The 22,009-nt window shown below is 40.1% G+C and overlaps 1 protein-coding gene across 2 annotated transcripts in view; it reads left to right on the top strand.

Annotated features, from left to right (window-relative positions):
• STARD13 (StAR related lipid transfer domain containing 13) overlaps window positions 1-22,009 on the top strand; it is a 288,376-nt gene that overhangs the window by 230,197 nt on the left and 36,170 nt on the right. For both annotated transcript variants that reach the window (XM_053934317.1, XM_053934316.1), the window contains one exon: window positions 20,343-20,414. In XM_053934317.1, the coding sequence (XP_053790292.1) occupies window positions 20,343-20,414 (72 nt within the window). The remainder of the gene's footprint in view (window positions 1-20,342; window positions 20,415-22,009) is intronic.

The following is a 22,009-nucleotide window of genomic DNA, read 5'->3' as shown; positions in this document are numbered from 1 at the left end:
AAATTACTTTACATGTATCCTTTGATTGTGATCTAGGTTACAGGAATATACTGCTGTAAAAATATAGCATTACTGGAATTTTCCAAGTCCAAAAATAATTTAGTGTCCAAATACATACTTTATCTGATTTATGGCTTCACAGCTATGTCTAAGCCAGTAGTGCCAAATAAAATTTTCTTTACTGTGATACGTATGCAGTTCTTTTTAAGGTATTTGGAATGATGTCTAACATTTAAATTAAGCAAAAGTTTCCTTCTAAAAATATTCAGCTATAGTCATGTTTTTAAAGTGCAATTTCATCTTTTACATTTTAAAAGTGTAACTTCATTTCGTACAGCATCAATGCTCAAATATATCTGTGACATGCTTAATGAAATCAAGGACCCAATACTTGCAAAAAAAAAATGAAGTCATATCCTACAAGGGTGGTTTTTTTTCTTGATATCATTGTGAAAGCAGTTTTCTGTACTTCAATAATTTACCAATTCCATTTAATGAATATCTCTCAAGAAAGCAGTCAGACAAAAAAAAAAAAAAAAGTGAATTTGCCCTCAGCTTCCCATATGTGAGCAGATTCCTGACACCTATGTAGAAATGTGTAATTGAAATAACATTTGCATAAATTCCATTTAGTAAGGATGCATTAGCTGATGCCAATGAATGTGAGGACACTTAATCAAACAGTAAATAGCAATGCATGTCCAAGCATTGATCAGTTAATGCAGACATTGTCAGAAGAATTAAATAGATCATGATGTCCTTTTGTTCTTTCTCTTTATTTAGTATAATATACTGTTGCTTTCTAAATCTCCTCGGGGTCTTTAATAAAGAAAGATCTCTTCACTTAATTTTGACAGCTGTGTAATTGGGGTGCTAAATCATCCTCAGGGATGTAATCAAAATGATTCGACTCTGTCACAATTCTCTGGGTTTTCTACTTTGTTTAGAGAAGAAGGGACAGATTTTGGTAATTGCAATCTCTTGTATTACCTTAAAAGTCAAGCACTGATCATTATAATACAATAGTTATATTGTAGAAGATCTCCAGGTCACTTGTAAATAAATGTAATTCAAAATTCAGAATAACCACTGTAGTAGATATAATTCCAGTGTAGGAAAATCTGATCCAGAAAGACAATTTAACAGAATTATAGGATTTGGTTTGCCAGAATCAAATCACAAAGCAGCATCAGAATCTGGAAAGAAATAATCATTAAATCTGACACCAAATAATGATTTTAGCTACATAAAATGCATCAAATGACTACCTGAACTCTAGACTCTGTTTATGAAAAGTCACAGGATCTGTGCACCAACAGTTTCCATGCTTAATGGAAAGGTGACAGCAGTGACTGTGAAACTGAGGTTTTGTTCACAAGGTGCCCCATGCAGAAATGGGATCCAAAAGGGAGACACCAGAGTGGGATCTCACCACCTCCTGCCCTTCCCTATCTGCTGGTCAGTCTCTTGGCCTTAACCCCACAAGTGCCAGTTGATATATTTGTTCTGGTTTCAGGTATTTCTGCTTGATGGCAGTGAAGTTTCCTTTAGACTAGGAAATTCTGAGAAAAGGGCAGCAATCCCAGCACCTGTACTGTTTCAGCCTTTGGTCAAATGCTATGTTTGCTACAAAGTGTACACATCAACTGACTCAGATTTCCTGGATTTATTCAAAGAAACAACAGTAGGGCAGGACTCCAACCTAAAATCATATGCTAAGTAGGAGGGATTTCAGCTAATGTTATCCCTTGGAGTTATGCTGAAGTGCTAATTCAAGTGCTCAGTGCATGGTAAAGTTCCTGCAGTGCCAGTCTGCAAAAGTAAATTCCAAGCAACTCAGCTTAGAAGTGGTGCACAGAGGTAGATGGAAGTTCAGTCAAGCCAGTGGACACTGCAGCATCCTCCTGGAAATGACCTGCCCATGCTCTCTGAGAACATTTTTCCTGCAAACAGGCAATATGCTAATGTCTTGATACATTCTCAATTTCCACTGTATAATAGCACTAATGACCTTGACAGAAAGCATTTCCTAGGGATTAATAACCATTTGAGATTTAATGACCTGAGGCTATGCCTCAGGCCATCAACTCCTTCAAGCTGCTCATTAAATTCTTAGGGTACACAGTCTGCTTCAATCACTCCTGCTTAAGCATTTGCTCAGTGTCACCTAATAACAATATTCTCCCTGAGGTATTTCCTCTTCAGAGGCCCTGGAAATGTGTTTGTCCTTAAGACTTTTGGGAAAATAGCTCATCATTAATTTTTTAGGTGATTTGTGTTTCAAGTCAGAGCATTTACTCAGACTGTCACTGAACTTTTGGTGTGAGGAACTCAGTAAAAGTGAGACAGTTAAATTCATAAATTGCACCTTGAAATATAAACTATTTGTTCTAGTTGCTTACAATCTCATAATATAAATCAAGAGCCAGTAGCCTCCAGCAGCCAAACACTGGTGGTTCAGCCAAAGGTAACTTATTTGAGAAGTGATTTTGGACAGGCTACCACTTTCTAGCAAAGACTGGCTTCATACTAGCTCTAAAAGGCACCCCAAATTCAGATCTGTGCAGAAGGAACAATATAGAGCAGTGCTGCCTATTGGAGGAGAAGTGCTTCTTACCAATGAAGTCGTAAGTCAAACCTTGTCCCATGTTATGGTTATGTGTCCCATGTTGTACTTGTGAAGGGTGAACTTGTTTTTCTGTTGAAGATTTTTCATTTAAGGGAACATTCTTCCCATATTCAGATGGCACTGAGCACAATTGGATCTTGGTTAAATCTGCTGCTGTGGTGTTACATCGTGTTCCTTGTTTATTTGTGTAAGAGTGCGGCGCAGCATGCCAAATAGGCATGGCACAAACAAATTGCTATTGCAAGTGTCTTCCCAGAGTTTCAAAACTGAGAGAGAGGAAAATGCTTGGGGAAGAAGGCAATCAGCAACAGTTCTGGGAAGCTGATACAGGAAGCATGGTGCAGAGTGATGTGTCTACAAATCAGTTATATTGTCTTCACATCAATTACAAGAATCTTCTGGTGAGGCTCTGCCAGGATCACGTTCTCTCATTAGTCTCTGTTGTGCACTGAGCAATTAGTTCCCTTGTCGTGTCTAGGGAGAACTAGGAACAGGGCTCTTAGGGAGTTGGAAAGTGGAGATGCCTACCCCTCTGTCTGGGAAGACCTGCCCTCAACCTGACTTGAACTTGGAACCAGCCCTGTGCTTTGAGCTAACATCTTTGTCTAGAGGCTGCCCACACATTTAAGGAAAGAAAAGCATTTTGCTGTCAAATTCTAAAAGTTTAAAGTACTGGGAGTTGTTTATAAGCTTCATATACTTCATCTTATAAAACAGTTAAGAAAACCTGGATACCAAGAATGCATAGTATCAACTGCAGGGGGGGAATCTTGATAACAGGAGTGAATTCTAGTGAGATATACATATAACACATGTATACATACATATATATATGGAATATATACATAGAGATATATACGGAATCCAGCAGATGAATTGTTCATCAATGAGGCATTGTGGTGATTAGGGGGTGAACAACATACGTACTTACTTGATTGTTTATGTTTCAGATTAGTGGATTTTGAGGTCAGGTAGCTAATCCCATGATACGCTTTGTGTGGGAAATACACGCTGTTTGTGGTAAACACAGCACCTACACAGGAATGTTCCTACATAAATCTCAAATCCCATTGCAAACATGGATACAGATCACTATGCCACCACTGCAAATGGTGAATATTAAGTACAGATAAGTGAAATTAGGGACCTCAAGTCACACCATCCATTAACAGGATGTGCCTCAAAGAAGAATCTCACTGGAAATGTCTTTGGCTTTATCTGCCTGTAAATCCCATATTCTCTGTATAGACCACAAGAAAAATGAGCTCTTTCTGTGCACAAGCCATTTTACCTCTTTCACACAATAAGATAAGAGAAATATTTTAAAGGGAGTACCTTCTCTCCCTAGGCTTCAGTAGCACCTAGGATTAATAGTTCCATTGCAGTCAGTGAGATGATTTCCATTCTTTATGTCCAAAAATACCCATGTATGATAATAAATATTCTGCATGCATGATGGAAGGCAGGTCATCTAGATATTTAAGTTCTGACATGTCCTATTGAAGGCTGTTTTATAAAACCAGCCCCTCTGCTGAGACCATTACTGTTGAATGGAACACGTGGGTGTGCCACTGACCCAGCTCTGCTTCTTCTGGCTGCTGTGGGTTTGAAACAAGCCTGCTGCATCATTCCCATGAAGATTTTAGGTGTAAGAATACAGCTCTGGTTGGAATTTCCTCTTAAACTCTATTGAGAATTTAAATGAGAGCCAGATGAGCTTTTTCCTGTTCATTTAGAAGAAAAATGCAGAACATCATGAGAAACTTTAAAACTCTAACACTCCCTGAAAATCCTCACCACAATAACATTTTTTCTGAAAAAGTGCTTTCCAGTGGGATTTGAGCTCGCAGGTGATCAACATTCATTATGTTTTTCTACCCCCAATGAGGAAAGGCCAGATTGGTAAACAATGAATGAAGGAAATTCTTTGAAATACATCTAACAAATAGGAGCTTTGTAGTCTCAGTTTTGAGGCTACTTTTAGCAGCCTCAAACCGGATTTGGCTTGGAGTTATGGAAAGATTAATGAAAGCCCCAGCTCTCTTTTCAAAATCAGTGTCAGCCAATGGAGCATCACAATTATAATTTTCACCTTTTGCAGTGTTGCCTTCCCTCACATCCTCCAGTGCAGGTAAAGCAGTGGCTTCCAGGCTGATTTGTTTGGGTTATTGTTTGTCCTTAAAGTTGTACCAGAAAATACAGAACTGTAATTTTCAGTACACCAATGTGATTCCTTAGCAATAAGTAAGCTTTCAGAGTCTAATGCCATGGCCACAGAATACTGTGGGTAATAGGTTTCTAACTACCATTACAGTGTAAAAAACCACTGCAAAATGCAAAGCATCAGGCAAAACAACATGAGAAACTTTAAAACCCCAACAATCCCTGCCAAACATAGCCCATCTCCTATATCAAAATATCTTTATCATGCCTTCAGTTTTAACCAGTGGTTTCAGAGCAACATGTGGGTTCTGAGGTGGTTATTTGCTGTCTTTAACTGCTATTTTGCTGAGATTTCATAGTCAGATTTAGTCTTCTTTCAAAAATTGAGCTGGGCATTTTTTATGGTAAAATCTGTAGGAGAGACCGTCTTTTGTAGGCAACTGCCTGCTTTCTGCTTCTGTTTCTGTCTGGAGAATAACTTACCTCATCATACTTCTAGCATATCTGAGGCTACACCCTGCCAAAATCTGAAAGTGAAATAAACCATCAAAAAAAGTCAGATTCTTAAAAGTGCAGACCAAGGTCAAGTCTAGAAAAAGAATATGCTTGGGAAAAAAGGTTTCCTTCAAAGCATACACAATCAAATTTCAATCTCTGTGTTTATCTACATATCTGTATGTCTTATTGGAGCTCTGGACAGCCAAAAATGTCTAATGTCCTCAGCACATACTTTCATTCTCCTGGCCTTGAGGAGACATAAACCCAGGGCAACCCTGGAATCCTGTACTTCATGGAGTACATCTGGAGATGGGGAAGGGCTGATCCCAGAGGCAGCATAGCAGCTGGCAGGAGCTTCCCTCTGGAGCAGGTGTGAGTGGCTCTGTGCCCCTGGGGACAGCTCCCACCTTGCACTCAAGGTGACTTCCAAAGGGGGGACGTGTCCTCACACACTGCTTCAGGGCAAGGGCAGCTGTTGTTGTTCAGAGACTTCTCAAGGACTGAATGCAAATTTGGTCAAAACAAATTGAACCTCAGGCCCAAAGATTTTGAATAGCAGCCATCTCTCATCTCTTCTTTAAACAGGGTGTTTTAATGTCTTGCAGAATTACAGAGTGAGGCATGCTGCCTTCCATCTCCTTAATCCTCTGTAAATTTACTTCTAACAGCTACTGCCAAAATACAGTATGGCACTTGCATAGCACATGCTTCTTCAGTGATGAGCACAAAGCAGCTTCTGTTCAGAAGGAATATGTTGCAAGCCCATGAGTGACACATTGTGAGTGTTGAAGATTATGAAACATACTCTGAAACTGAGCAAGCCATAAGCACTTCATTTTTCAGAAATAGTCACATTACCTCTGTCATTCTGCTTGGCAAGTGTGTGTGTGCAGGCTTGGTGCATCCGCATAGCACACGTTGAACAGGCACCAAGTGTTGAACCCGTGGTGTGCCAGCCACACTGTGGAATTCAGAGGAAATATTTCAAATGTGCATTTCAGCACTCTTCTCAGTTTTTTATAAAAACCCATGGTCTTTATTTGTTTATTTTTTCTTTGCTAGCCTTTCTCTTGGACTAAACTGACATTAAATTATAGCATGGACTTATATTCATTGATCTCCTGGTGAATGCTCTCTAATTCGTTCAGAATCAGGTCATGGCTTAAGGCAACTTCTGACTCTAACTAGGTAATATCTGATGGAAAAGCAAGTGTTTTGTGTCTGTCTGTGGGCAGAGGATGCCATGAAATAAGTAAATTTAGAGATCAGCCAATGGCTGGACTAAATCTTTAGTAGCACTAAAAAAAATATCTCTGGTTTAAAAGGCCACTGATTTGTTAAAGTGGTAAAAGAAGACAAGCTCTTGCAAGCTACCTATGTGGCCCTCATGGATTTGGAGCATATTTTGAGCATACTACACACTTCAGCATATGTAATCTAACAATTTTGCTTCCTAAGGAGGGAAGAATTATTTTTCCATTTTTACACTGGAGTGTAAGCGTTAAGTGATGTGTCTCATTTCCCACCGCAAGTCTAGCTGGGCAAGGGATTAGTCATTTACTTTCCAAATATCTAGCTGCTAGCACTGTCTAGAGACCAAACCATCTTTGCCCACTATCAGGCCAGTAATGATTCAGACGAGTGGGAATGTGCTCTCCAGCAGTCAGAGCAAAGGGACTTCCATCCATGAGATGGCAACTGAAACTATCCAAGTGACTTCCCATTAACTATGGGAAGATTAAGAAATAGTTGAAATTCATCCAGCAAGTTAAAAAGTGACAGGGTCTGTGTTTCACTGACGTTTGTAGAGCCAACCCTCTGTATTTCCTCCTGTTATCCAACAAGAGACATTGACATGAAAACAGGAGGTTTGAGCTTCTTTGGTAGCTTTGGTGTCTCCTGATGGGTACCCCACAGATCCATTCTCTGGCACCAGCAAGGAGCAAGCACTGGTAGGTCTCCAGCCTTCCTGTTGTCTCCTTCCAGGCTAATATATGGAACATAGCTGAAGGCCAGGGTCTAGCTTTATAGAGTGATAACTGCAAACAGCTAACTTATCTAAGCTTTTTCATGCTATTTGATAAAAGAGCAATTTATGTCTTTCCTGCTTGTAGCTAAAAATAAGAGGAAAAAAGTGTAGAGTTGTTAGTCCTGGGTGGTGTGCTAATTAGTTCTTTGCTAACTCTGCTTCATTGCTGGCAATGATTACTGTTAAGTAATTACAGGGTTCCTATGACTCTGGTTCCCGTTTGCTCTGCAGTGTAGCAGGGGTGAAGAAATGAGAAGTGTCAGTACTATGGATACCCAGTGTTACTTCTGTCATAGCAAAATTTCCTGTTATAGGAAACAGTTATTTTGTACAATGGCTTATTAGATGGAAACAGACCTAGGTGAGCTGCAGAATGGAAAATCAGTATTTTTGCTACATTAGAAGTCTGTTCTCTACTGGGAGGAGCACATAAAACCCCCACAGCCTTCTATTTAAAAATGTATGGAAAGGAAACTAAAGGCTTCAGCCAAAAGGCTAAAAATAATCACTGTACCATCACAGCCAAGTTGTCTGTTCCTTCTTTCCTCCAGTATGAATGAATAAATGTTTATGTACAGCTATCATGTGAGAATTGGTTTAGCCTGTTTTTGTGTGTTGCTCTGTAGCCATATGGACTGCAGCTTTCACTGTAAAGGGCAATGAAAAAAAAAATCTTATTATTTGTGTGAAGAAAAATCATGGAAGTTTGTTAGTTCACCTATCCAAAACATTTGAGTTCATTGGTAAAACTGTTGTTTCTGTATCATCCCTTTGGTTGTTCAAAAAACATTTAGATATGTATGTACTGGAGTACACAAAAACGTCTGCAGCCACCTGGTAGTAGAAGACAGGACTGGGTAAATCATAATCCAGTGTGCTTGAAAAGGTAAATGAGAGTTACACACTTCGAACGTCTTTGAAAATCTGCACCCTAGCAGGTTGGAAATTTAAATATCCTTAAAATTCTGGTCCTGGATATTGAAAGTTGTCTGTATCTATTCAGTAAAATTAAATAAAATTTCCATCACATGATGGATGATGGAAACTGAACAGCTGTCTGAGCAGTAGCTCCACTGTTCTCTAAAAAAGAACCTTAATTTGACTTTCCCACGTTAATACTGTTTACATGTTAGAGAAAATTGTTTGAAAGGCACTTTTGTAAAAATGAGTGCTTTTGTGAAAACAGAGTGAGGAAAGATGTTCTTTTTTTAGTAGGTGAGTAATTGTTTCCTTTAATCTCTTTGTTTTTTTCTCACGACTCTACAAAGATCAGCACAGCCATGTAATTAGTGGCTCTGGACTAGATCATGCTGAAACACCCACTGGTGTGACTCCACTGATCTTACGGCACTGCATAGTCAAAGCAAAGGGTAAAATTTAGTTCACAATAACGTCTTTCCATAAGCACATGTTATTTCTTCCATCACTGAAATAATTTTAAAAATTAGTTGAACCATCAAACAATGGAGGTCATCTGGCCCAACTCCTCCTCATGGCAGAGCCAGCTTACCACATCACATCAGGCACTGCCAGAGGATCAATCCAGCTCCAAAAAGGAAGGTATTCCAAGTTCAGAATGTCCAGTAAAATAAAATAATAATTTGCACGGAATATTATTTTATTAATTATTCATTTCCTCATGGAGTCATAAAAGACATCATGGTACCTTTCTTTAGTAATGTTCTTACGAAAAATAGCAGCTGGAATAAAGCAATAAACAGATATGGGTGTTTGATCCTCTCAAAAATAATCATAATAAAACAGTAGCTATCCACAAATAAAGTTAATCTTCATTTTATAAATGATTTTTCACTAGTCTTGAAGCATGATGAAATGTTAATAATATTTATATACTTCAATGGCAGCAATAGTGGTATGGTTGTGAATCAGAAAAAGACATCTGGGTTTGTAGGTATGGGTCTTGCCTGTACTTTCAGGCTCCTGGATTTTATGTAGATGACAGTTTCTTAGAAACTGTGTGAATGAGTCACCATCTGCTGTCTGGGGTTCTTTTTTGGAAGAAATACACAGAACGTCTTTCTTCATAGGCCCTTGCATGAAAAGAAATAATAAGGAAACAGAGGGATCTAAAACCAGATCTGCTTGTAGTGTTAACCAGCTGATAACAGCAGATAACACTGATAACACCAGGTGAGAGCTCAGCACTCTGCATTGCATTCGCTCTGCATGAGACATGGATTTGGACCTCAGTTTTGAATATTTGAGCTCTGCTGTATGGGCTGTGTTTTATCGATGTTCCTTGCACTACAAATTACTCATCTCACACAGAACTGCAAAAGAAAGTGTTTTAATCTTAATTTATGATAAACAAGAACTGTGACGTCTTTTTTATTAATACATCAAAGTATTATCTCCAAGGGGAGTTACTTTCATATTAATGTTCAGTGTCTAAAAGAAATTCACAGCATGAAGACCACCTCAGATAGGTAGAGTTTCTCTGATGTATATCTGATTACCCATATGTAATTTGAACATCTACAGAATATGAAGGGCATAATCAAAGAATAATTAATATGTTGATAAGGAATTACATTTTGTTCTACTTATCTTCATAATTCAGAGAGAAAGTTTATGATGACAACATCTATCTTTTGAGGTATTGTTTACATTTTCATTCAAATTGTAACATGAAGCATTCTCCTGCATTCCATAGCGCCTTTCATCTGCCAAGCTCCAATTACTGTCTCACAAATTCAGTATTGCACACATGCAAACCATGTTGGGTATTGTGGAAAATTTAAGCAAGTCATTGAAGTCTGAGACTTGACCTCCAGTTTAGGATACTGAGCTTGAAAACCCTGATTTCCAGAGACATTAAATCTTTGTATTTAATTGGAGTTACGAATACACATGAGAGTCAAAACTAATGGTCAGACCAGCACTACATCCTCTTGGGAGCCCTCTGAATGTCAGGACACTCCAGAGACATCTTGTATGCTGCTTGAGTTCAGGCTGTCTGGAAGTCTCCCCTAACCTTGCAAGAGATGACATTTTTCAAAACCTTGCAAGGACAGAGGGTAGCTGCAAGCTACATGTAGTGGGGTCCATTTACTGCATCCAAATTCAAACCAGATCTCAAGGGCAGAGTGCCAGACAAAACACCTTGGGCATTTTATGTGCAGTGAAGAAACATACCTTGTGTACAGATTGAAGAATTTACTGCTCTAGTGATTAAAGTATTAGCAATCTAATAAAAGAGTTGGTCCAGCTACAAAGATAATAACACTTATAATTCCAAGTATAAAGTTATGGCAAGTTTCCAGTAATGGCACAGTTGGAATTGGTACATATATAATTCCTATTAGCTGTTCCTCTCCTTGGTGTTATTCTTGTCCTTCCTTTCTGGGTTCAAAAATCAATAGTTCTAGTTTTCCTCAAGATGAAAAGAGGTGTAGAGGAGCTTACAAGTCTTCATCTGAAATTGTTCACTAAGGAAAGTATGATGTTACTGATGGAGATATCTTCCTCCTTACTGTTGGGTCAGTTCAGGGTTATTTTTACACATTTCTTGAAATAGTCAGAGTCACTGAATGGTTGAGGTAGGAAAGCACATCTGAAGGTCATCTTGTCCAACCCAATTGCTCAAGCAAGGCCACCTATAACCAGCTGTGTCCAGGTTGCTTTTGAGTATCTCCAAGGATGAAGCCTCCACCAGCTCCCTGAGGAACATGTACCAGTGCTTGGTTACCCTTACAGGAAAAAAGTGTTTCATAATGTACAGAGCCTTCTGTGTGTCAGTGTGTGCCCACTGCCTGTCACTGGGCACCACTGAGAACATCCTGGCTCTGCCCTCTGCACCCTCCCTTCAGATATTTATCCTCACAGATGAGATTCCACTGGGGCTTCTCTTCCCCAGGCTGAACAGTCACAGTTCTCTTAGCCTTTCTTCATCTCTCAGATGCTCCAGGCCCATAATCATCTTTGTGGCCCTGTGCTGGACTCACTCCAGTAAATCTGTATTTTCCTTTTACTGGGGAACCCATAACTGGATGCAGCACACCAGATGTAGCCTCATCAGTGGTCAGAAGAGGGGAAGAATCACCTCCCTTCACCTGCTGTCTGCCTTCCTTGGCAGAAGAGCACATGGCTGCTTCGTGTTCTGTTGGTGTCCACCAGGCACCCAGGTTGCTTTCTGCAAAGCTGCTTTGTAGTCTTTGGGCTCTTCACTCTTCAACAATAGTGATTCAGTAGAAGATACATGACAAGAATATATAACAGACATATATAGCATGAATAGGTACATGCAGCTGCAGTTTCACTGACTACTTATTCATAATGTCTGTAGGTATTGGACTAGCAATGGTACATTGCAAAAATCACTTTATAACACATCCAGGGAGCAAGATGTTTTCTAAATACCAGCTGGACACAATATTTCTCTTTTCAATGTGAGCTCAGCAGCTATTCCAATCTTCAGGCCACTATTTGGTCCATAATACATGGAAGTTTAGATGCTGCCTAGATCCCCTTAACTTGGGAACCCAAAGCAGAAACTTTCAAAGGAAGAGTCTGTTTTCAAAATTTGTCCCATAGTGACTCTAGAAGTCATCAGAAATTTTGAAATAGATCCCAAGGGATGGGATTGTTACCTCTTTTCTACCTATTTGATAGTGCTTCTTCCACATTAAAAATACTATATACTTTATATTAGAGTCCTTAAAGACTCACATTTTCCAGACCATTATCCAAACACATTTTTCAGTGGGTATACAGTGCTCTTGTATAAGAGCTCTGTTAATTCTCAAGTCAGCAGTTCTCAGCTTTTGAATGACAAGCCAAATAGGTGGGATGGGCAGTGTGGTACTGGAGAATGGGGGGGCTGGTACTCTCTCGTCCAAGTCTATACAAAGCCAAGACTCATGGGCGCTGTCAGAAGGCAAGAAAAAGAATATCATTCCTAATGGAGAAGGAGGAGGATGTAAAGGGAACCAGGTTCTTAATCACTTTTGTCCATTAGCAATACCAGAGTATTTTTCTTAAGACTAAAGGGAGCAGAGCCTGATGTCCTTGTCAGCTCCCAGTACATGTATATATATATATATATATATATATAATGCAAATTTATTCTATCTCATAAATCCTGCTAGTGTTTTCAGCTGGTAAAGTATTCTCCTTGTTTCTTGTCATAAACTGCTGCAGCATTCTTTTGTGCAGCTGCCGCATTTCATCCTAATGCAGCTGCATTTCACCCAGGGATGAAGTGGTCCCTATATATAACTTTCTCTTCAGTTTTTATAACCATTTAAAGGGCCTCAAGATGAGATGTGGGTTGCAAGCTATTATTTTATTAGTGTCATCACAAAGTGCTGCATTGTACAAATCAATTGTAAGCTAAGAAAAGTGGCTTTGAAGTGATACTCAAAGATAAAGAGAGATTTTTGGGGTTAGGAGGGATTTAAAATCCTGTTTCAGGAATTTCAAAGGAAGATGGCAAAAAATGGGAAACAAACTAGCGTGAAGTAAGGTTGTATAAACTGAGTGGGAATGTGGGACAGTGAGTAGCAAAGATATCAGAGAAATGAATGACAGAAAGTTAAAGTGGCTTCAGAGTGGAAGACATGCAAAGGAAAGGGGAAAAGGAAACCAGCAGTAAATAAGAATTATGATGATGATGATAAGGAGCAACCAAAAATCTCAAGAGGACACTCAAAAAAAGACCTGTATCTCTTGTTTTTATCACATTACTGGACCATATAACATGGATAGGATTTTCAGCATTGGTTGGATCTGTTAAACATCTTTGCAGTGTTATTAATGTTATTTCTGAAACGTTCAAATGTTTAAACCACTTGGTGTCCAAATCTCATTGTATTCTTATGTTTAGATGCATGATTGTGCTGTACACCCTGTTACCAGGAGTTCCTTGGAAATCTATATAATGGGAGAATTCCCTAGAGAGTCAATTTTATGCTAGACTTTCAGGAACTGCCTGATAGAGTGGCTAATTGCTCTGAAGTAGGATTCCCTCAGGACATTTCCTACTCCTAAGGTCTTTATTGTGTCCCTGCATGCCTGCTGTCCTGGTGTGCTGGCTGCTTTGGTGGCCCCTGGAAGTCACCTCTTGGCTTAAAAACCATGTGGAGTGTAGCACATTGCACAAAGGTGTCTCCTGCACTGCAAACTCTGATTCCCCTGTTACTGTTTGCACAGCCACCTTCTTGTTATTTGTATGAGGAAACTCATTGTGTTGTACCCCTAGCTCTGATTATACCTAGATGTAAAAAATACTAATACAGACACTGTTCCCAGACCTGTAAAATTTTGTGCTTGATGAACCTGCTATAAATCTCAGATCTACCAGTTTTACCAGTATCCCATTTATTTGGGAAAGGAATTCAGCATAATCCTTTCACCCAAGGGGGACGTGGCTTCCTAAGTCCATGATAGAATAACACGTTTTTCTTGGGAAATGCAGCCTTGCTGAAGATAAAAGACTAATGAGAAGTCTCCCAGATGGCCTGTACAGAATTTGGTTGCAGTAGAGAGCAAAACAATTGTAGTCATTGAAAGAAACATTTAATACAATCCCAGACTACGTATGAGTAAGAGAAGTGTCAGCAGCTCAGAAGGAAAAGCTGTATGACCTGATCGTCTAACCAGGAAAAAGCCTTTTTATAACACTGTCTTTAGCTTGGTTTCATTTATTCCTTTCTGGAGAATGCTTCTGCAAATCTGTGGTGGTAGCAGTGAGTAGTAGTAGATAAGGTTCCAACTCCAACTCATCTCCTGATACCAGTGTCATGTGGCAATATCAGTTTAGATTGCCTTCCCTCTTTTTCATTCCTTCTTTTTTATTAATCTCCCTGCTTTTGTGCTGTGTGTAGAGTGAATAGTAGTTCCCAATTTCCTATTTTTGTATTACCCCTGATTTTATACCCTTTTAGCATAACCCTTCCTTAATCATCTGCTCTCCAAGGTAAACAGTCACACTCTTTTAATCTCTCAGCATACAAGATTTTTTTTTTTCATGTTCATAAATAATCAGGCTTCTCACTTTCAACCTCTCTAAGAAGTCAGAGCATGAATGGACACATTTGACTATTACTCACCAAGGGTAAAGAATTACACATAAAGGAACTACTCATGAAAGATCTCTTTCTATTGACATTTAAATTATATTCAGCCACAGTAATTTAAAAGGTCCATATTTTATTGTAATATTACTAGTACCACAATATTCCATGAAAGGTTTAGGACTATTAAAATAACACTTTGACAGTTTTATTTGTCCCTTCCTTGCAAAGCATAACCTTGTCTCCAACACTAATTATATGGCATGATATAAAATAATTCCAATGAAATTCCACTTTTGAAAACCTTATTATCAGGATTTATTGACACATGTGCACCATAGTGCAGTAAAACATATAAACTCATTGTATGCTCACGGTTTATTTTATTTATTATATATTTGTACTATAAATGGTAATTTTACGTCTGCATGGTACAATTGCTGTTGCATTATTATTGGAATTATTCTGGAAAAGCCCTACAGAGTGGATGGGAATGGGGTAAACCATTAAACCTCTACCTAAAAGCATGAAAGGTTACTGAAAATTGTATCTGTCTTTATTAAATTGCACAGGGATTTTTCCTTAGGGAATATGACAAGTTTTTAATTTTTCCATGCTCTACACCAGCTGCTTGCACTAGTGAATTGAGATGATAAGACAGTAATTAAGGTATTAACCTGTTCCTTGCAAGCTGTAGATCATGGAATCATAAAAACATAAAACGGTGTTGCTTGGAAGGGACCTTAAGGTTACAACCCCTCTGCAATGGGCAGGGACACCTTTCACTAGACCAGGTTGCTCACATGTGAGCTCTTGTTTTGCCGTGAATTTCCTATGTGAGTTGAAAAGTCGTCTTTTCTCATATTTACAAATATATTCATGTTCTTTCCAATTTTGCATCCTTATACCCTACTGTAATCTAATTTCAGAGCTCTGAAGAAGCTTTGCAAATGCCACTCACCCGTCAGCCTTTAGTGGTACACCACAGCAGAAGGATGGTAGAGTGATGCATTTAAATATCAGAAATTTGGAATTTGGGTTGTCCAGACTAGATAGCTAAGGGTAACTGAGGAGTGGCATAACCCTATTTTTATGGCCAGATAAGTGTGAGGCATCTAATTCCCATCAACCTTACCTCTAACCTGCTTATGTACTTCTGAAGTGCTGTAAATCTCCATCTATAAAATAAGAAGAGTAAAATAGATAAATATCCTAAAGACTGTGAGATATAGGGCCAGGGAGTAATGGCAGCCATTGCAGTATCTCAGACTGAGCTGCAAGAAGAAGCTGAAACGTGCTAGAGCTGTTCTCATACAGCTTCAGCCTGAACTGAACTTTTCCAAAGAAACCATCTTCCCTCATGAGTGCTCTTCTGGGAAGACATCAGGATGGTGACATTGCTTGTTGGTGACTTGACAGGTTTATGGGACACAAGGGTTGTACCAGGACCTGTGAGACAAGGCAGTCTGAGTGTCTACAGCTGCCTGGAGCATGCCCCAGGTCTAAGACACCATCAGTGTTTCTTCCCCAGGAGTATTCTCTGGTTTACCTTTCATGGAGGTTTGCAGCAATTCCTGAGAGCAAAGGGCATTTTACCACCCTGGGTTGAGCTGAGCCTCCAAACTGACCCTAGAATGCCAGGTAGCCTAGAATTTTGTTCTAGAAGATACAGCGCAAACTCATCCCAACAGTTTTCCTCCTCTTGCAGGAAAGAGTAAGACAAGGACCAAAAGCTGATGTAACCAGACTAACCACTTGATTCCACAGTCAAATGCACTTCTTTCCAATTAATTGATTAAACATTTTCTTTAACATTCCTAGATATTTTATCTGAATATAGTAAATTAGATTTAAGTGGTGAGCAGTACAGGAGGAATACTAAAGTGAACATTAACAGTGATTTGTTACAGAAGGTTAACAATAAAGGTTTCACATAAAGTTGACATAAATACAATAGATGGGATAATTTTGTGCCTTATTTATTCTAGTTGATAAATCTTTCAGTGCATTGTGCAAAGGGACATCTGCATTTTAAATAAAAATGTAGTTTAGAAAAAGGAGAGAAACACCAAAAGAAGACAGAAGAGACAGGGACAATGGCAGAAGGCAGAAATAAGATGAAATACTGATATCTAGACAGGAAAAAGGAAAGGACTATAGTAACTAGGTCTTAGCATTGATATTTGTAGATGGTGATAAGATTCCAAGCCAGAAAATTAATTTATTTACATGAGTTTCTCCTGACAGAGCTTTTCACCAAACAACTTTTTAGACTTTTTAGACCTTTAGTTCTCCTGTGCTCCTTTATGAGGGAAGGACTGTTCCATTGGTTTGACTTTCTTGAGCTTGTTAAAATGCACCTAATGTAGATTAAACAAAACCCTTAGAGGATTTGAGCCAGTCTGCTAATCCAGACCATTCCCACTTTTGGAGGGTTAGTTTTCTACCAGCTTAGGGGGTTGAGCTGGGTCTCTGAAGGGTTAGCCAGGAGCTTGTGTGGCACGAAGGGAAGCAGGAGAAGCAGCCAGCTGGCATTGGATAGGCAGGGCAAGGATGTGCCCTTCGGTGGCAGCTGGTTGCTAGACTGTCTGGTGTTGAGCAGAAACAAATCAGTTTGTGAAGAAATTGTTGGAAGAGCAGAAGAGATGGCAAACAACTGTCTCCATTTCAGCCCCAGAACAGCCAGAGCCACCCACACGGTTTGTGGGAGACAAGCTCAAACCTGTTTAGTACTAAAGATGGACTCAAAGCCAAGACCCAGCTGTGCTCTGAATACTTGTCACATTTCCGGAGTGAACCTCTCTCCTCATTTTCCTCTGAATTATAACTCACTACCAGTAGAAAAATGAAATGGAAAAGAGAAATTTGTTTTCTTCCAAGCTTCAACTAGAAACTGAAAAAAACTCCTTAGAATTCTAGTCCTGTGAGACATACTGACAGTTGCCAATATTTGCGACTGAATTATATATCTAGCCTTAATAATTAATGATTGTTCTTAACTGCTGCCCAAGCAGGTGGAAACCAGTAGGCATTTTTTTCCAGCCACAGAGCAGAAAGAACAGTAGTGCATAAGGACAAACCCACCATCAGGTGTGCTGGGGCAAGCAGCCTTTTTGGTCCTGCCAAGGGAGATGCTGCTTGTGGGTCAGTGGTGGCTCACATGCTTCTGGTAGGAGCTGGAGGAACTGTGCCTCCTGGCAGCCTTGAGCCATATCCTCTCTGAAATCACTCTTCTCACCATGACAGCCCTTCTCTGTGCTGTTGACAAACTGCCTTGGTGCCACCTGTGAACACACATGGGTTTCCAGGTCCTTCAGTGTTGCACCAAGACACTGCATCTGCTGCAGGCAGAATCAAACCCCTGTATTAGCCTGGACATGGGAACAGAACTGGGACAACACTGCTAAAAGTATTTCTACCACCCTCCATTGACACAGCCACTGAGGTATTTTTGGTGCTGTACATCTCCTCCCAAAGTCCTCACTAATGTTTCACTACGAAGTAAGAAAAAGCAAATATTAGGATATGGGCACAAAAAGAGAAGGTTAAACTTAGCATGTCAAATTATTGTTCAAATATTGTAGTATGCAGTAATAAAAGCATCTATATTGCATTCTGAGCTATAACTTGGATTATATGCCCAGGGCAAAATAGTAGAAATCACCTTTGATATCTGCTAAGGAGTGAATCTTTTGTTGTGCCTTTTCACCTAAACTGTGGGAGAGACCAAGAGTGGAATGACTGGAACAGGTGGCCTTAGCCAGCAGGAACACACTTGTATGAGCAAAGTCATGTTTTGGACTGTGCCAGCAGCCTGGTGACTTCTCTCCCCAAGCTGTACTCTAAATAAAACCAGAAAGAGAGATATGGGATGGAACTGGGAACTGATACTTGTCTTGAAACTCAGTATCCTGGAAGATTAGCAAATCTTACTCGGGGCTGAGATAGTCATTCAGAAAATTAGAATACTCCCCAGAAATGCCTTCATGGAGGATATAGAGTCAAAAGTTTTGAAGGCAGAAGTTAATCAGTCAATAATATTTGACTGAATACAGTGTGTTGCAAACAACCTCACCAAAACAAAGTAAAAAAACAAACCAAAAACACCACAAAAAAATAAAAACTTCAGAGAAGAGCGAGAGATACTTTCCTGGTTATTCCCCATAATTACTCACCCATTGCAACCTGAGATTTTTTAGATCTTGTTTGGGCTGCAAGAGTATTTCTCAGCAAGCTCCTCTGAGTAGCCAACTGCAAAAAAACATTGAAATATGATAAGCGTATAAGAGCATTAAATGGTAGCATTCTCCATCACCCACAGCCTCTGTCAGTTGTGTTTCCAGGCCAGATGAAGCTAGAATGTACGTACAGCTGTTCTGAGTTGTAAAATACATTTTGAAATGGGATTGATTTGTCTGTGTTTCATGAGATTGAATTAAGCAAAAGAAAAAAAGTATAAAGACTTGTCTTTTTTCCAAGCATTTAATAGAAATAGTCTAACTGGAACATAATAAAGATGTGCTTTCAGCACAGATGTGCTGTAGTGAAGCCACATTTTATGTAAGCTGCTTATTCTTTTGTGCAGTGTCAAGAACTGAATGTACTTTCATACTTCATTTTTTGGCCTTGACATGAACTAATGTCAAAGCAAATGAAGACCTGGTGGTAAATCCTTTTCAGCACTGCTAATGATTGTGACCATTGTGGAGCTGTTCCTGCCTGTCTAATCGTCTTTGGGATATTGAGCTTTTGATACACAGACCTTGTATTCTGAATTTTGATTTCTGCTACAGAATTTGCTGGTGTGATTCATTTTTTGGGGATCAGAAAGGTGTGCAGGTCACACACTGCAGAGTATATTCAAAGCAGATTTTATAGTGAGCTGCAGTGGGTAAAGTCATTAAGGGTATGATGAGTGATCTGAACAGAATTACATGGGCAAAAGTTCACGACAGCATGTCTTACATATAAAAATGCATTTTAGTAGAAAACTGATTTACAACTGGATTTTTTTTCACATGCAAGGCAAAATATGCAGAAAAGCAGCTGAGCCTGATCATCTTCTTCCAGTTCCATTGTTTGCTTTATAGTTAGGGTTTTGTATTATGGCTGTCTAGATTTTACAACCACAAATGTGCCAAAACTCTTGTCTGGTTCATTCAGGTTGATTAATACGCAACATAAAATGTCTGCTTTCTTCAACACCTGCATGCTGTGTTTCTTTGTGTTTTGCAAATGTAAGAGGTACAGATATTTGCTTTGACTTTGATCCTGTAAACCGAAACTGTTCAAGCGGTAGATCCTGATCTAGGTTTGGACAGCAAAGAGTTGTTTCCCAGGTTTGCTCTGAAATCCACATTTGTGTGGATAAGCCTCTGTTTTCAGTTGTTCCCCCAGCTGGTCTGGGAGCAACTGCACATGCAGGCAGTACAGGTGCTGGGCAGAGTTGGACCCAGCATGCTGCTTTCCAGAATGTGAGCCCATGGAGCTTGCTAAAAATGGAGATGCCCCTGCAATTGTCCCTACAGTATCATGACACCTGCACTGGGGTTTTCCTGGCAGAGATTTCCATGGATTTCATGTTGCATTCTGCTCTGTAAGAAATGTCAGAACAGGAAAGAATGCAGTGCCTGCTCCCTGTCACCCCATTTTCACCCTGCTCCACCTTCATATCTTACCAGCAACTTACCCTTGGGGGAGGGTAGATCACAGAGCCACAAACCTGGCCAAACAACTTCTGCCACAAGGAGATGGCTAACACTTGGTCCCAGCCACCAAGTGGCTTTGTGCACCCCAGGGTCCTGTGGAGACAGGCAGGTTTCTTAGAGGGACTCTCTTCTGATGCTATAAAGTGTGATTCAGAGTGATGACAGTACCATAACAGCAAACAGATCCTACCAAATTCCTTTGTTATTTCTTTGTAATTGAAAGAACTTCTAATTCAAAATAACAAAGTGTGAACTGTTTTCTCTTTCCTCTTTTTACTCAGAAATCGAAGCAAAGGAAGCGTGTGACTGGTTACGTGCAGCTGGATTTCCCCAATATGCTCAGTTCTATGAGGGTAAGTAGGTCTTTCTCCTCTTTGTGCAGTTCTGAAAGTGCACTGGGCCCTCGCCAGAAGAGCTTGCAGTCAGCCAATTCCACATTTGACTGAGTTATGGCCATGGCTCAATGCTTCTCAAAGCCTCAGCTGCTGGAGTCATACTAGTGCATAAAGAAAAGTAAGATTCTTACCCTCATAACCATGGGAAGTTAAAGAAAAAAAGGGGGAGACATAGCTTGTGTAAACCTCAAAGGTTAACAAAAACAACTACAAAATATCTATAAGCATGAGTCTATTTTCTAAAAACTTTCTGAACCATGCCTGAAATAAGATTAAAACACTAGAAGTTATTGAAAATTTCAATCATGCTGAAAGTGAGACTGAAAATTCTGCAGTTACCAAAAGTGAATAATCTGAGTTGCCATTCACATTTGCAAAGTAAGAAAAGCTGATAGTTCAGTGCTACCTCAGTGCAATGGTGGTGTCACCTTCCTAGGTGTTAAGTTCATGCCCAGGGAAGCAGTGTCCCAGAGGGCAGGGCCAGTAGTTGCACTGCTGCTGTGTTCCATAGTAGTTTGGGGACTGGAGCTGAGTTTTTTCTGCTCTCCCCAGAGCTCAGTGCTGAGAGGGAAACTGAGCCTCGTTTTTCCCAAAGTGCATGTTCTCCCTGCCAGAGACACCCAGCTCAGGCCCACTCAGGCTTATTAGCCAAAAGGCAGCTCTGCCAAACACCTCTGGACACCTTCCAGGGTCAGCATGAGTCTGGAGGCAGCACAGATTCACACATGGAATGAGGGCCAAAGAGCCTCGTGGGTCAGAGCCAAGTCTGCAGGGAGTCAGCTCGGATGCCATCCCTCCCCTCGTGTGGGGCTGAGAATGGCAGAGAGTGGGATGCTGAGGACACCCCCATGGCCAGCTGAGCTCCATCAGGGCTCAGGTGCTGGGTCCTGTTGGGCTGCTCAGGTGCCTGGGGACAGGAGCACCACTCAGAGATGCTCAGGTGGCTCAGGAGGCAGGCAGACTCTGCTAAATCCAGCAAGGAACTAAGACTAATAAGCCTGCCAGACCAAAACTGACACAAGTGTGTATCTAGCACAGTCCCTGGGAAGCCAGCAGTACTTTTGTGTCTGCCTTGTATTCGGAGTATGTCACATACTGACTCCACCAGAGAAAGGAGAGCCTGCTGCCTGCTTAATACATATTCTCTCCAAAAAAACAACCTGTGCTGGGCTCCAGCAGTTCCCATGCAGTCAATATGTGCTCTAGACAGTCTACATCTCTGAAAACAAGGTGCTTTTCACAGGCATCTATTATGTCAGTGTTGAGCAGTAGCGTCTGAAAATGCTGGCTGAAGTTCCTGTATCCCAGCATCCTGCTGAGGTACCTAAGCATGGCAGAGCAGTCTGGAGAGCAGCCCTAGCACTGGAACCCGTCCCACTGTTACAGAGCTGTGTCACTTTTCATTGCAAATGTCCGCTTCCAGCATACTATTCTGGCTTTTTCACTAATATTGGAGATTATAATTCAGTTTTGGGTTTCTTTTTTTTTTTTTGTCTGTTATTTGAGTAACCCTCTGTCTGAAAACACTGTTATTTGGATCTGTTTTAACAACA

Source organism: Vidua chalybeata, chromosome 2 (assembly GCF_026979565.1).
Source record: "Vidua chalybeata isolate OUT-0048 chromosome 2, bVidCha1 merged haplotype, whole genome shotgun sequence".
Classification (NCBI taxonomy): domain Eukaryota; kingdom Metazoa; phylum Chordata; class Aves; order Passeriformes; family Viduidae; genus Vidua; species Vidua chalybeata.
Note: the sequence above shows the minus strand (reverse complement) of the source record. Positions and strands in the feature narration are given on the sequence as shown.